This window comes from Triturus cristatus, chromosome 2_2 (assembly GCF_964204655.1).
Source record: "Triturus cristatus chromosome 2_2, aTriCri1.1, whole genome shotgun sequence".
Lineage (NCBI taxonomy): Eukaryota > Metazoa > Chordata > Amphibia > Caudata > Salamandridae > Triturus > Triturus cristatus.
In genome coordinates this window covers 67,782,567-67,798,451 of record NC_140582.1, presented here as the reverse complement: position 1 = coordinate 67,798,451, position 15,885 = coordinate 67,782,567, and the positions used below count along the sequence as shown (strand labels likewise).

The window sequence follows — 15,885 nt, the reverse complement described above, 5'->3', positions numbered from 1 at the left end:
AGATCTGTTTTGTCTAGTGTAAGTTTTGACTCACCAGTAGTGCAGAGGGTTAATTGTGACTGCTGCAAAGAAAGTGTATCATGCATTTCACAGAACCTAATGTTCAAGTAGGCGGAGTTAAATCATGCTAATTATGTGGGTTGGCTGGAGTGGGCGGAGCTTTGGCACAGTGGGTGTTGTACATTTTCAAGTAAGTAATTGATAGATGTGCTGCAAAGTGTCCCTGGAAATGTTTTTTTAAATGTTGGAAACTATGCAGTTAATTTCAAAATGTTGGCATGTATGGTAGGAGTAAATGGAGGTCAACTAAACTTACTAAACCACATTGAGTGGCGTTCTCATAATAAATGTCTGTGCATGAAATTAAATATATATAAAATACACTGAAAATAAAAAAAGCGAGATGAAAAGAAGACTGTTATCAGCCTCCCCTTCAAGATGTGAATGAATACAGAAGCCATTTTGGAAGAGTGTGTTATTGCATGCACTGAAAATTTGATTTTCTTTTCTTTTTAATGGGAAAATATTTATAAGGTGAAAACAAGAAAACTATAAGCGTATGTTTAATATTGCTTACATTCCCCCCCCCCCCCCCCCCAAACATATACACATAAAGAATCTTACATGAACACCTGAAATTAGTAATTAATTTGTGATATTATGATACAAAATACTCGAACGAACGTACCAGCCTACTCCTATAAGAAAATACTTGCTAGCGAGAATTTTTTTAAATGTTTATTACGTGTAAAATCATGTCAATATAAAATTAATTTAATGATTCCTAGCTACTTTTCAGTCCTAAAACTTTCTCTATGGCTTCTGGTTCCGTTTTATACTCTGACTCGTTTATGCTGCCTCTTCGCGTTGCCGTGTCTGAGCATGTTCTCTTGATTAGTGTCTCGAGTTCTGGGCAAATGCGACAAAACACACTAAAACCGCCTCTTTTGCTAGTTGATTTTACAAGAAAGGAACTGGTACTTCACTGACGTTTTTGGGCACGCTTCGGATACGGGCATTTCACCTAGAAAATATATTCGTTATCGGGAAAGAAATGTCTCGGCAGAGCTCAGAAACGGTGAGTAATGTGCTCGTAGGAGATTGTAGATTGACGGAGGACTGTCAAGGTGCTGTAGATTTATTCATAAAATGAAAGACGTGAGTTTTGAGAATGCGATTTGTGACATTTCTCTTAAAATTAATTCACGGTGAAAATGTCTGCAGTAACAGCCTACAATAAGATGACTGTCTTTCTGTTTTGAAGATGTGTTTACTGGGCTCAGGAGCATGTTAAATTTAGAATTAAGAAGTAGGATAAAAGATTGTTATGCAATCCCACATAGAGACGCACTTCAGATTTGGCGGCATTGCTGCAAACTAATTGAATTGCTTTTAAAAGATATCGTTTGGGATTCATATTATTGGATGTTATCATTGGCATAGATCTGCCTTATGTTAAAGGGACCGTAGATAAGTGGCCTTTGAATACTCTTTATGAGTACACGTCACGAGTTCACATCTGTTTATGTATCCCACGAGAGAGATTGATGGTGACCCTTTTTTTTAGTTCAGCCATTTCTCCATCTTGAATTAGACAGGCATAAGTCAGGCCTGAAGCTAAGAACAGGCTGTGGTTTTCATTGGCTTCTACAGTGGTGGCCGCAAGGAGTCTCCAGGGTGTTCAACCTCGAAGTTCATCTATAAACCTTCAGCGAAACTGCAAAAAACCCTGCTGTTCTGAAATACAGGAACACGTCTTCATGTCAACATACAAGCTTAATGAAAAAAAAGACAAATATTTGTGAGGATCCACTGACACAGGAAGTCTAAAAAAATGGACTTTTTTCCCTTGTTGAAGTTAGGTTTCCTCTTCTTAAATTATTTCATACACTTGCATTTCTTTCCTTCCTGATTAACAGACTATTAATACAATCTCTTTCTTTTCAGTATTGCATGTGAATCAATTGTTTCAGAGTTTCTAAATCACTAGAAGATAAAGATTCAAGTCTTTGGTGGGTGCAAAAATAAGGAGGTATCCGTCAGTGTATGGAATGCAAAACAACCATTTATTAAGGCTTGCTCTCAGTATTGTTTACAACCTCCCTCTGCACGGCAAACGAAGATTTGATCAGCCTGAAGTGCACTACAGACCGCCTTCCAGGTCGATAGCATAATTGTTATCACTATGTGGCAGCAACACATGCTATTTCTGAAAATTGATCAATAATTCTAGGCTGCCCCCCACCAATTCTTATTCAGGCATTTGCAAACTCAGTCCACTTTTTTCTCAGATGCCACAGATGCTCAATGACAGGAAGCGTACACTTATAATTGGAAAAATTGCAGCTTATGATAAAGTCTTGATTAACCCAGCCGATGTACGGATAGATAGTATAAATCAGGTCTTCCAAAAAATGAATGGGCAATTTAGATTTGTCGATAAGATCAAAGGATATCTTATGATCTTATCTCTCTATAACCTCTAAAAGAAAGAAACATGGGTTTGCTCTGAATCTTAACTGGATCAAATGACAACATAATTCCATGCAGATCTTGAATCTTCTTTGCTGTCTTGTCCCCATCTGTGTATACATGTGTGTGTATATATATATATATATATATATACATATATATTTTCTTGCTTGACCCGCAGTCCGGTAATCTCATTGAACATGAAGTAAAACCAAGTTTGTAACTACAATCATGTTTTCCTAACTTTTTTTCCAGAAAGGAGAAGTCTTGTTAATTTCAAGATGACAAGCATATAAGCCCTGCCACCACAATGATTTGAAAATCTGGTACCTCCAAGCCTTTCTTCAGAAAAGTATCTCTGTGGCTGTTCCCTATATATCCCCCAACAGTTGCTAGAGAAACTTCAGTGGCAGTTAAAAAAAATAATGATTATCATCAGGTACCACATGAGAAATTCCTTCTGAAAACTTCCTCTTTTCTTTAATCTATAATTGATTTATAATATAAGGTCAGTCAAACAAGACATCATTATCACTAATATGTCTCCATTCATGTTGGATCTCGCCTTTCAAGGAGTATCATTTGAGTTCTTCCAAACTAGACAGATTCAGATGTTACCTGCTTGATGCAGGAATTGTGCACCAGTTCATGTATGGAACCCCTCTGAAGATTACATATGACTTCTTCTTCCATAAAAGATTCTGCATTTGGGGGAGTCAGACTTCCTTTTGTTTTGAGCCAAAGGAATAACATAATTTTTAAATCTTTCACTCCTGCATCATTATTGTTAATCTTTACATGATCAGTGCTTAATTGCATTCGGGTGAAAGGGCAACAAAATCAGTAAGACATCCTTTAGGGATTTCTATTACATTTATCACTTCCAAACCCACCTACTTGGAGCTGGGATTTGTATCTGAACTGCATTACTCTTCCGTAAAGTATGTATCAAAGTATTCTGGTATATTTTGTATACCTGATCCCTTTGAGTTGATTCATAGCAACAAAGGACGAAAATCCTTTGTCATCACAAACTGCCAAGGGGTGGAATTAAATGCTGATCCTTTACCCTCTGGAAGAAATGATGAGAGGACATTTTTCCAGGAACCAGACATAAGTTATGAATTCTGTAAATCACATTGATTACCAACTTGAGCTTCTTGGCACTTGGAGCATCCACATCGTTTAGGCCAACACAAATGATCCAATACAAAGAACATATTGGTCATTAATCTAAAAAAAAAAAAGGCAAATGTTCACCGCTATTTAAATTGGAAAATGATTTCGAGATAAATACCTTCTTGAAGGTATCCCAAAAATACCAGAAGGAACAAAATAACCAAAGCATGAAACACCTGGGTGCTAATCAGTTGCTTAGAAATATCTTCTTTAAAATCTTCAGATCTATCTTGACTCAACTGGATTAGTTTAGTTGGATCAGGATCTTCAGTTGAAAAGTAGTATTGCAGCTGAAAGTCACTAAAGGCTTGACATTTTATCCTGACCTGCACAAAATAGGTAAGGGAGATGCACACAAGAAATGTGTAGCCAGGACTATAGCTACGTTTTAGGATTCACGGAAAAACATGGACCATTATCAGAAGCATAGAGTCAAATTAGAAAAAGCAGATTTGTTGCACTGCAATGAGCCACATATCTGCTGTAATGGTTTACTATTATCTGTAAAAGAAGACAGCTCATACGTAAATCACTGAAGCCTAGTGATATGAAGTATAGAAAAATAAATACTTCACTAAACAGAGAGTAAGGCCCTCAATTAAACAACCAAAATACTATAACAATTAGGAGGCACAACGTGAATGCATAATCTCATATAATAAACCAGCAAAACCGCATACACAGTGGCACACACAGGCATACCATACTAAGGAGTAAACTAACATGGGTGCCCAGATATGTTCAAACTTAAATAGACTGTCTCTTGCAGTTTCAAAGATAAAAGTGTTTTCATATAAAAAAAAATGTCTATCTAGCAAGACACTTTTTCCACAACAACTTCTTCATCTAACTTTGTCAATGGTTTCTGCAAGAGGGGGGTCATTCACTTGAAGAATTTTGTACGGTAACATATCAACAGATCACAGTTCTATAACATGACTCGAAGTACCTCAAGATCTTCTACAATTTCAGAAGGTTTTCATCATCACACCACCAATGCTACACTGTAAATCTGATGTTAAGGATCTCAAAGCCCGTATGATACATTCCTAGGATTGGTCAAACTTAACTCTACTGTCCAAGATTCCTTCAACTTTGTGTTAAACTCAGTCTCTAATTTCTGAAGCTAAACAGTAATGTTCATAATTGGCTAAAGTAAATATTGTCAGCAAATATAATTTTTTGACTGCCAGCTACTTCATCTGTTAGCGGCTGCTATCCTAAAATTCTCCAGCAACTTTTTAAGCAGTTCACATTGTCAGCTCTCAGATTGTGGTGTAGCATAAGTTTACAAGACACCTTTCAATGACATTGTCCTGTACTGCTTTTTCTTGTGCCACCTAAAGACACCTGTTTCATTTCAATCTTCTTGACAGACTATCTTTCTCCTGTTAAACATGATCAGGGAATTCTTCTGGATAAGAGCCTTTGAAGTCAATATTGCCTCCATACCCGTAGACCTAATTATCCAGTTCCTTACCAATATTGAAGTATTAATGATAAGTGGAAGTTCTCGTGTCCTCCCTCTGAAAGTGTGTAGCCTGTGTCAATGCAAGCAGAACTGAACTTTTGTAAGACTACTCAGTATACATAAATTCCAGCATTCCTTCCTCTTTGAAGTCCAGAACAGTTCAGAGTTTGTCTAAGTACAGCTGCTTGGTTCCAGTAAAGTTTGTAAAACTTACACTTTGTCTGCTTTGGGATTGGAAGTTTGTGCATACTTACCATATAATTCCTCCCTTCTCCTTATAAGAAATACATTAAAATCCTGCACATCTTTTGAAAGAATGTCTTCTCTGCCTTTAAGGTATTCTACATAATAAATACATACATTTAGAACTATTATTCCCTTAGCAGAGTTTATTTGACTGCAAAAGCATAATCATAATTCCTGCTTCTGTCTGTCCATAATACTTGTTTTTTCTGTAAAAGAAAATGTAGTACACCACTGAGAAGCTCCTGGCCCTGGACCCCAGAAACTGAAACAACAACTGCTGTTCCTCCTCCCCGCAAGCAACCAAAGGATCCTTCACCTGCAGCCATTGCCGCTTCTCCTGCAATATAGGACCGCCAGTCCACACATAATCCCACGCCACATCTGCCTGGAAGGCCACGAACAACCTGGAACTGCTCCAATACATCTTGCTTAATCCCTCTGCAAAAAGGGGTCGTAAATCTGGGACACCATCACCACACTCTCCCCGGAAATCACCTTCATCACCAAAACATGGCTCAGCCCCTCCTCCAACCCCAACATCACCACCGCAACACCCATCAGCTACAAGATAATACACTGATACCGGACCAACATTCATGGCAGAGGCATCGCCATCATCTTCATGTAACCATCCGATTCTTCACCACCAACGATGACCGCGCACCTCTTATGGAACACCTCAACTTCCAACTACAAACCCACGCTAAGACGATAAGAGGCACCCTCAAATACAGACCCCCGGGACTTCAACTGACTTTCTGTGACAGCATCTCTAATCTCATCGCCCCCTAACCATCGACTCCTACCACTACATCCTACCCGGCGATCTCAATTTCCATGTCCAGGACTCCAACTACGCCAACTCCACCAATCTCCTGGAGAACCTGAACAACATCGGCCTCACCCAGCTGGTCTCCGAACCCACGCACAAATCCGGACACACACTCAACCCTATTTTCTCCTCCAGAGACAGAGTCTAATTCAGCCACGTCACAGAACTCACTTGGTCCAACCCCGCCTTCACTTCACCATCTCTGGCGCGCAGCACACCAGGACAAAACAGAACAGCTCCTCCCACTGCAGCTGGGGCAAGATAACAGAGACTCAGTGGACTCAGGCCCTCAGCACCACCCAAATCGAAGCTTCATCGGACTTAGAAAAGGCCGCCCAGAACTTCTCCGCAAGGATGACTAAATGCGCCGACAGTCGCCCTGATGAAACCAACAAAATTTCACAACACGCCAGCTGGTACCCTCCAGAGCTCATAATTACCAAGCGCAACAGCTACCGACTCGAGAAACAATGCCGCTCCACAAGGAACCCCTCCAACAGAGCTGCTCACAAAGCAGCTCTCAGCAATTACCACCTGCGATTTAAATAAGTCGAGAGAGCAGCCATCTCAGCCCCCATCGATGCAGCAGCTACCACCAAAAGAAAATTTCAAAATAGTCAAGGAATTCTCCAACATAGCAGCCACATAGAACAAAATCCACCCTTCCCAAGAACTCTGCGACACCCTCTCAGACTACTTCCACAGCAAGATTGCTACCATACAACAAACTTGACCCCCAACCTACTGCCCTCAAGCGCCTTGGCAAACCAGCGCACACCAGCGGAATGATTTCCACATGGTCTCCGTTCCCTGCATAGACCACCACAGCCATCATGTCATCCATTCACTCCGGGGCACCCACCAACCACTGCTCCCACCATCTTTTCAACCTCCGGACCACCCACCACACCCTGCGCCCACCATCTTTTCAACCTCCGGACCAACCAAATCAGCACTGAACTCACCAGCATCATCAACACCTCCATCACCACAGCAGCCTTTCCGGAGAGATGGAAACATGCAGTGATCAGACCCCTCCTAAAGGAATCCTCCTCTGACTCTGGTGAACTCAAAAATTATCAACCAAAGTACTCGAGAAGGCCATCAACCAACACTCACCGAATACCAGGAACAAAACCCCCTGCTTGACACCTCCCAGTCAGGATTCGTGCCAACTATAGCATGGAGATAGGTACCCCGCAGGGTTTTTCCTGGGGTGCCTTATATAGAGCATATGTGACAGGGTGTGTGCAAAGCCTGCACCAGGTATTACAAGTTGACTTTCTTGCTATAACAACATCTGTAGATGGTGTGAGTGTGCTACCATAACCTGTGTTGTCTTCTCTGCCTAGAGTTAGTGGTTTTCGTAGTCTTGAACAAATCAGAAGTTGTTGCTAATTGCACTGTCTGAAAGAAACACATAGTGATAGATTCCTTACCTTAGAATTATCCCCAGGCGTCAGACTGGATCTGGAAAGTTTTCGTCAGCAGTACCCCTGCGCGTCGGAAGGTGGCGTCGTGCGGCTCCGTGTCTGCCGTTGGTGTCGTGGTCGCTAAGATGACATCGCGGCAGCTACTTAGACGCCGCCCTCGCGTGCTGACATCAGTTCTTTCTTTTTCCGCGCCAGCAAGCGCAGATCCGGAGCGAGCGGTACCCCCTCGCATTTTTTCACTGAGTTTTTTGAGGCCTTTGACTCCTGGTGCCATAGGGATGCCCGGTTTTAAGTCTTGCGGGGACTGTCATCGTATGATGTCGGTGACGGACCCGCACCGCGTGTGTCTCTACTGCCTGGGGCGCGACTGCGACCCCAAGTCGTGCCCTGACTGCCAGGCCATGGCGCCGAAGACTTTGTGGGAGCGGTCCCGAAAGCTGCTTGAAGTCTGGCGGTCGGCTCCGCGCCGCTCAAGGTCCAGGTCCCATGAGAGGTCGAGGGACCGGTCGCGGAGCCATCACCATCGTTCGTCGGGAAAAAAGTCTTCGCACTCGGGGTCAGGTAAGACGAAGCATCACAAAAAGTCGAAAAAGTGTCATCGCTCACCGACTTCCCCTTGCCCGTCGCGGCTGAGGGTGCGGGTGGTGCCTCCCCCGCGGCTCCAGCTGAGCCTACAGTGTCGCCGTCGGCCTACCCACCCTTCCTGGGTCCTTCGGCAACTCCGGCCCAGCTGCAGGAATTTCTGTCAGCCATTGCTTGCCTCTTTGGGCCGTCGGGCCCCACCGGCGTGCCTTCGCGCCCCGCGGGCCCGACTGGGGGTCCTTGCCCTTCACTGTCGGCGGCTCCGGCACCGGCATCAACCTCACCGGCACCACCTCCGACGTTGCCCGTGGCACCGGACGACGTCGTCCCCGGTTTCAGCCCCAATGTGGATACGGAGCCGATACATCGTTGCACGACGCCGATTCTGACGCTAATGGGGGATTTCTATCCCTATGTCCAGCCTCCTTATTTTAGGCCTGTTCATCAGCCTTCTGAGGAAGGAGAGGACTGGGGGGGTCTGAGGACCCTCTCGCAGCTCAGTGAGAGTATGACCCGGACTGGGCAGAGGAGCTGGGGGATGCCAGTGGTCTTGACACCTCTCCTGACCTTGGCATGCTAACTCCTCCTACCGTGGCTACAGAGGAGGGTGCTAGTTATGCAGTGGTGTTGCGTAGGGTGGCCGAAGCTCCCTACAGTGGCCGTTAGGACTAACCTCCTGACAGAAGTGCTTCAGCTGGTGGCTACCTCTGCGGAGCCACTGCTGCCTTTCATTGAGGCACTTTCTGACGTTCTTTTGGGCACCTGGTCCAGGCCCAACACAGGGGCTCCTGTGGATAGGAACGTGGCCCCACTCCATCGCCCAGCCTCGGGTGACCCCCTTTTCCTCACCCAACACCCCACCCCTGAGAGCTTGGTTGTCCAAGCCTCTACGTCCCAAAGCGCCTTCCCTACCGCACCCCCGGATAGGGAATCCAAGAGACTGGAACAGTTTGGAAAGAAGATTTTTTCTTCCACCAGTTCAGGGCTGCGGTCTGTGAACACCGCATGCCTCTTGGGCCGTTTCCCACTCTGTGTGGAATACGGTGGCAAAAGTGCTGCCTCAGTGTCCGGAGGTGGCCCGGACAGTGCTCTCTAAGGCTATTGCTTAAGGGAGAGATGCAGCCAAGTTCACAATTCGATGTGGCCTTGACACCACCGACTTGCTGGGCAGAGCGATTCCCACGACAGTGGCGCTCCGTCGCCACGGCTGGCTGAGGACTACTGGCCCTTTGATGGCATTCGCCTTTTTGGCAACAAGGCGGATAGTGCGTTGGAGCGTTTTTAAGGGCTCACGGGCTACGGCCAAGTCCTTGGGCCTTTCGGCCACTTGCCCTCCTCCGCCTTCTGCCTTTCGCTCCTTTTGTGGTCACAGAAGGGGCGCCCCACCACATTGGCTTCAGAGCCACAGGCCTGCGCAGTAACAGTCCCAGCGTGGCCGCGGACGTGGGACCCGCCGAGGTGAGTCAGGGGGCCAGCGGGTGGGTCCGCCGCCACTCCGCCCACCACTGCCTCCAAACCTTCCTAGTCCGGTTTTTCAGGCCCATCAAATGCCAGTGGGCGTTAGGATTCGCCATCACCTCCCCCCACTGGCGTACCATCACTACGGACAGGTGGGTTTTACAAATAGTCCAAAGGGGCTACCCCCTCCCCTTCGAGACTACCCTTCCAGCCATGCCACCCCAGTACCACCGCATGTCGGGGGATCACTTGACACTTCTTCAACAGGAAGTTGTGGCCCTCTTTGCCAAGGCGGCCATCGAGCGCGTTCCTGCACCAGAAGTAGGTCATGGTTGTGATTCCCACTACTTTCTGGTGCCCAAGAAGGACAAGGGCCTGCGTCCTATCTTAGACCTCCGGAACGTCAATCGCTTCCTCCGGAAGGAGAAGTTCAATATGTTCACTCTGGCTCAGGTCTTGTCTACCCTCGACCCTGGAGACTGGATGGTAGCGTTGGATCTGCAGGACGTATATTTCCATATTCCCGTCCTGCCGGCCCACCGGCGTTACCTGCGCTTTATGGTAGGCCGCGAGCACTTTCAGTTTACCGTGCTCCCCTTTGGCCTTACCAGCGCCCCTCGGTTGTTCGCGAAAGTGATAGCGGTGGTCGCAGCTCATCTGCGCAGATCAGGGGTTCCAGTCTTCCCCTATCTCGACGACTGGCTGTTGAAGGTGGGATCGCCCCAGGCAGTCTTCTCCTACCTCCAGACTACGGCTGACCTCCTGCATTTGCTGGGGTTCTCCATCAATGTGCCGAAGTCGCACCGGATTCTCTCTCAGAAGCTCCTCTTCATCGGAGCTGTTCTGGATACGACGCTCTTTTGGGTCTATCCTCCCGAACGGCGAGTCCAGGATATTCAGGCTTTGGTTCTGATCTTCCGGCCTCTCTCCTGGGTTTCGGTCGTGCTGACCCTGAGGCTGCTGGGCCTCATGGTCTCCTGCATACTGCTGGTCGATCATGCCAGATGGCATATGCGGTCTCTGCAGTGGGACCTGAAGTTCCAGTGGGCGCAGCATCAGGGAACCTGTCCGAGTCCATCCAGATCTCGGAGGGACCTGCAAGACAGTTGCAGTGGTGGCTCACAAACCAGCATTTGGTCAATGGCAGATCCCTCTCCCTTCCCCAACTGGAGCACAGAGTGGTGACGTATGCGTCCCTCCTGGGATGGGTCGGAGATCAGAGGCCTCTGATCTCCGGCGGAGTCCCTGCTCCATATCAACCTTCTGGAGCTTCGGGCGATCCGACTTGCACTGAAAACATTCCTTCCCTCTGTCAAGGGGAGAGTAGTGCAGGTGTTCACGGATAACACCACCGCCATGTGGTACTGCAACAAGCAGGGCGGGGTCGTGGACCCTATGTCAGGAGGCTCTGCGCCTCTGGACATGGCTGGAACATCAGGGTATTTCCCTGGTGGTTCAACACCTGGCAGGTTCACTAAACACCAGGGCGTACGAACTCACCCGCAGGTGCATGCTGGATCACGAATGGCGTCTTCACTCTGATGTGGCGCAAGGTCTCTTTCAGCAGTGGGGAGAGCCTTGGTTAGATCTATTTGCCACAGAAGAGAACGCGCAATGTCAGCAGTTCTGCGCATTGGAATTTCCAAGGCGGCACTCGCCCGGCGACGCTTTTCGTCGCGAGTGGAGTTGCGGTCTGTTATACGCCTATCCGCCTATACCACTTCTGCCCAGAGTGCTGAAGAAGATCAGGCGCGACCGGGCCCAAGTCATTCTTGTGGCTCCGGACTGGGCTCGAAGAGTTTGGTATCCTGAGCTACTCAGTATGACCATCGATCCCCCGATCCGACTGCCTCTTCGGGAGGATCTTCTGTCGCAGCAGCAGGGGATGGTCCTCCACTCGAACCTGTCCAGTCTACACCTCCTTGCGTGGAGATTGAGCGGTGGCAGCTGATTCCTTTTGACTTGCCTCCTGACGTTTGTAATGTCATTCTGGCGGCCAGGCGGCCCTCCACTAAGTTGGTATACGCCTGCAGGTGGAACAAATTTGTGGCATGGTGCACAGCAAAGGCTGTGGATCCCCTTTCTGCCCCTCTTTCTAAAGTCCTTTTGTTCCTTCTTTCTTTGGCCCAGCAGGGCTCTGCTCTGGGCACTATAAAGGGCTACCTTTCTGCTATTTCGGCCTTTCTCAGGCTCCCTGATCAGCCCTCTATTTTCAAGTCCCCTGTTGTAAATAGATTCCTCAAAGGCATTACTCCCCTTTTCCCTCCTATTCCTTTTATGATGCCACAGTGGGACTTGGACCTGGTTCTTACATACTTGATGTGCGCTCCCTTTGAGCCTCTTCGCAACTGTCCTCTACGTCTCTTGACTCTAAAGACTGCTTTCCTGGTTGCCATCACCTCTGCTAGGCGAGTGAGTGAGCTCCAGGCTCTTTCTTGTAATCCTCCTTTCCTGTCTGTCCATCTGGACAAGGTTGTGCTCAGAACCCGTCCATCCTTTCTGCCAAAAGTTGTCTTTGCTTTTCACATCGGGCAGACTATCACTTTACCCACCTTCTTTCCGCCTCCGCATCCTTCTAGAGAGGAAGAGAGGCTCCACCGTCTGGACCCAAAACGTGCACTCTCCTTTTACCTGAATCGCCCACAACAGTTCCGGGTGGATGACCAGCTCTTTGTTGGCTACGTTGGCGCCAAGAAAGGTCTGGTGGTACACAAGCGGACTATCTCCCGGTGGGTCGTCTTGTGTATTAAAGCCTGTTACTGTTTGGCTAAAAAGGAGCCTCCGTTGGGGCTGCGCGCCCATTCCACCAGGGCGACAGCTGCCACTATGGCGTTGGGACATGGTGTCCCCTTACAAGACATCTGTCAGGCAGCTACGTGGGCCTCGCTGCACACTTTCACTAAGCATTATTGCCTGGACAGCCAAGTCCGGAGAGACAGCTTGTTTGGCTGTTCTGTTCTACGAGACTTTCTGGTGTGATGTTGGTTCGCAGACCCACCACCGGGGTTCGTATTGCTGGGGTACCTATTCTAAGGTAAGGAATCTATCACTATGTGTTTCTTTCAGATGAACAAGTTACTTACCTGTCAGGAAGAAACATTAGTAGTGATAGATTCCTTACCGCCCCACCCATCCTCCCCGTTCTGCGAACTGATTTCTAAGGCTAAGGTCATCCCTTTCAGGGCCCTAGTTTCAAGGCACCAGTGGTCAGTATCTTGCATGGCTCTGCGTTCCTGGCGCGGAAGGTCGTGTACAGAACTGACGTCAGCGCGCGAGGGCGGTGTCTAAGAAGCTGCCGCGACGTCATCTCGGCGACCACGACGCCAACGACGGACGCGGAGTCGCATGACGCCACCTTCCGATGCGCAGGGGTACTGCTGACGAAAACTTTCCGGATCCAGTCTGATGCCTGGGGGTAATTCTAAGGTAAGGAATCTATCACTACTAATGTTCCTTACAGATATATTGTTACCGAAGGTAAGTAACTTGTTCCTATGTCTTACATTCTGGTTACTGAAAATATTTCTGAAACTTGAATGTGAATGCTCAGAAACATTTATTAGAAAGAATAGGCATTTTTTCACCTGTTTTCACATGTGTAGCTGCTACAATTTCCAACAATAACAGTTTCATAGAGTTAAGCTCAGAGCTATCCAGACTGGAAGGCACCACACCACACTGGTTTTGTAGCAAGAACTTAGATTCTTATGCAGAAGCCCTAATGAAAGAAAGGAGGGGGCACACAGCCAGAGTCTAATTGGTCGTTTGCAATGGTCCTTAATTATATTTTTACACATTTGTGAAAAATACAGAAAAAAGCAAATTTGGTCACAAGTCCTGATAGGATTGAGAAAGGGTATTGATTGTTGAACTAATTTCTTTACAGCAATTGTAAAATATCTTTTAATGGATATTGATCCTATATAGAAGAAAAGGGAACACACTGCCCTCTTTGGTTATCCATTATAATAAATGGTTTTTAAATTCATAATTATGGCAAGCGCAGCCGAGCCAATTCTTTAAAGGAGCTTAGGAGTAGAAGAGGTCAGATAAACGTAAATGACAGCTATGCCCCCCAGACTCCAAAGTCCGCATATATTCCTTCTATTGGAAGGGACACTGACAGGCTACAGTTAATTTTATCGCAGTCTTAGGAAAGAGAATATGTCTTTGAAGTGGCCCTTATAGTACTTAATAGACACGCTAGTGCAATTTGTAATACTCAAGTGTCATTTTAATTTGTATATACATATTTCATAGAAAGGAGTTTTTTTCTGCTGGCATTTTATTAACATCTTTCAGTATTACTAATGCAGTTCTTAAGTATATACGACTCGGCTCCGTATGAACTAAAAACACACAAAAGCCAAACCACTTAAACATTAAGTGGAAGACATTTAGGATAATCCAAGTAATGGAGTTTTTAATATGTCTTGAATTATTTGTCTTTCCAGGTAGCAGTTACTTTCTTTGATGTTGCTGCCTGCTTCTCTGAAGAGGAATGGAAGCTGTTACATGAATGGCAGAAGGAACTTTACCATAATGTTATGAAAGAAATTCACCAAGTCCTCGTCTCGCTGGGTAAACATATACTGTTTATCTTACTGTATAACTATGCTTTCAGTACATCAATCAATCAGGGTTTTGTATAGCACACTACTCACCTTTTAGGGTCCCGAGGCGCTTTAGAATCTGTTTATCGCTTAATATATACAAGAGTATCCACTTGATCTTGGTCTGAATATGGAGTTGGATACAAGTTAATTGAAGGTAAATATAATCATCGAAGGGTCCTGAGGAATCCCTACTCTCAAAATGTCGTCACAGTATTTAGAACCCTTGCCCAAAATGGTTGAAGCAGTGGGCTGGGGCACCACTTAAGTCCAGTTCAGTCTGCCTGATGGATTCGTTCAGAGCATTTGTCAAAGTTTGGGGTATTCCTAATGGAGGCTTTTTGGAGGTCTAGTACTCTGTGAGGAGAAGTTTGCTTTGTTTAGGTCATATACAAACAAGCGCTAATTTTGATGATTTTTGGATGTCACTCCAAAGGTATTCTGTGATTGTATTTCCATTTGGAATCATCTATTGAAGGTTTGAAGGAGACAGAAATCAAACTCTGCATTCCAAAACATAATCTTTGCCAGAGGTTTTGGTCTGTGTGAATTGTCTCTGCACGCAACGTTTTGTTTTAGGAGTATGTTGGTGTAGAAAGGTAGAGTATTATGTTGTTATGCTGGTTAGGCTTAACCATGCAATACTCTCACAATACCCCCAAAATGGTCCTTGGATTCACAATAATAAATCCTTAGTTCAGTCCTGTTAGGGTGGCAAAGAGCAATCCAGCTTTATTAGAGGAACACGTGTTAAGCATTTCAGAGTAACAACATGGACGATAAGTAACTGACACAACTAGAAATAAATCCGACACCAATTTATAAAAATAAAGCAGATTTGAATCTTAATTTAGACACCTAAATGAACGAAATCAGATACAAGTAACCGGAGTTATGGATTTTAGAAGAAAACATAAATCGCAGTACTACACTACTGCAGAACGTTTGCATTGCAATCAATGGGAAAAAGTGGTAGTGACAATCAGTCACTTGCAGGTCGTGTTGCGTGGAACCCAAGGAATGAAAAGGTGATATGCGGGTCCCAGGACCAAGCCATGGCAGTCAGTTAAATTTCACCTGGCTCAAGAAGCCTAGGAAAGGGGGGGGGCAGGGGGCGAATTGGTGTTACCGCTTACAAGGTGCTGGTGGGGAGCAGGGTGCAAAAAGCGACAACTAAACTACAGCTGACATCGCCTAAAGGTTTTACGAAGTTCCTTCGAGGTGCAACATCGAGTAACGGGGGTAGTTGGCGGACTGGCAACCAACACGCCTTGGCAGCAGTAAGCACAGTAGAAAGTTATTTTGACGTCCAGAGGTCCTGGGGAACATGGTAGCTGCCAGAAACGTTGTGACAGGCAGGACTACGTTTCCCACAATACACTGGGCCATCTATTTCTGGGCGATCTCTTGAAGGGCTCGATGGCCAGCGATTCTTCGATTCCGATGCATTGTTTTTACTTGTGGTTGCAGGGGACTAGTGCCAATACTCCCTTGCAGTCTGGTGATGCCTTTTGCTCTCAAAGGGGTCCTCTGTCTGGGGGATACGAGCTTTGGTCCAGGACGAGCCACGTTTGTGCAGTTCTAGGAAGGCTGGCACAG

At 46.2% G+C, this 15,885-nt stretch overlaps 1 protein-coding gene across 2 annotated transcripts in view; it reads left to right on the top strand.

The window, feature by feature from the left end:
• Positions 1–934: 934 nt before the first annotated feature.
• Positions 935–15,885, top strand: part of LOC146861853 (uncharacterized) — a 106,935-nt gene continuing 91,984 nt past the window's right edge. For both annotated transcript variants that reach the window (XM_085641031.1, XM_085641032.1), the window contains exons 1-2: positions 935–1,078; positions 14,128–14,254. In XM_085641031.1, the coding sequence (XP_085497157.1) occupies positions 1,055–1,078; positions 14,128–14,254 (151 nt within the window). In that variant the 5' untranslated portion in view covers positions 935–1,054. The remainder of the gene's footprint in view (positions 1,079–14,127; positions 14,255–15,885) is intronic.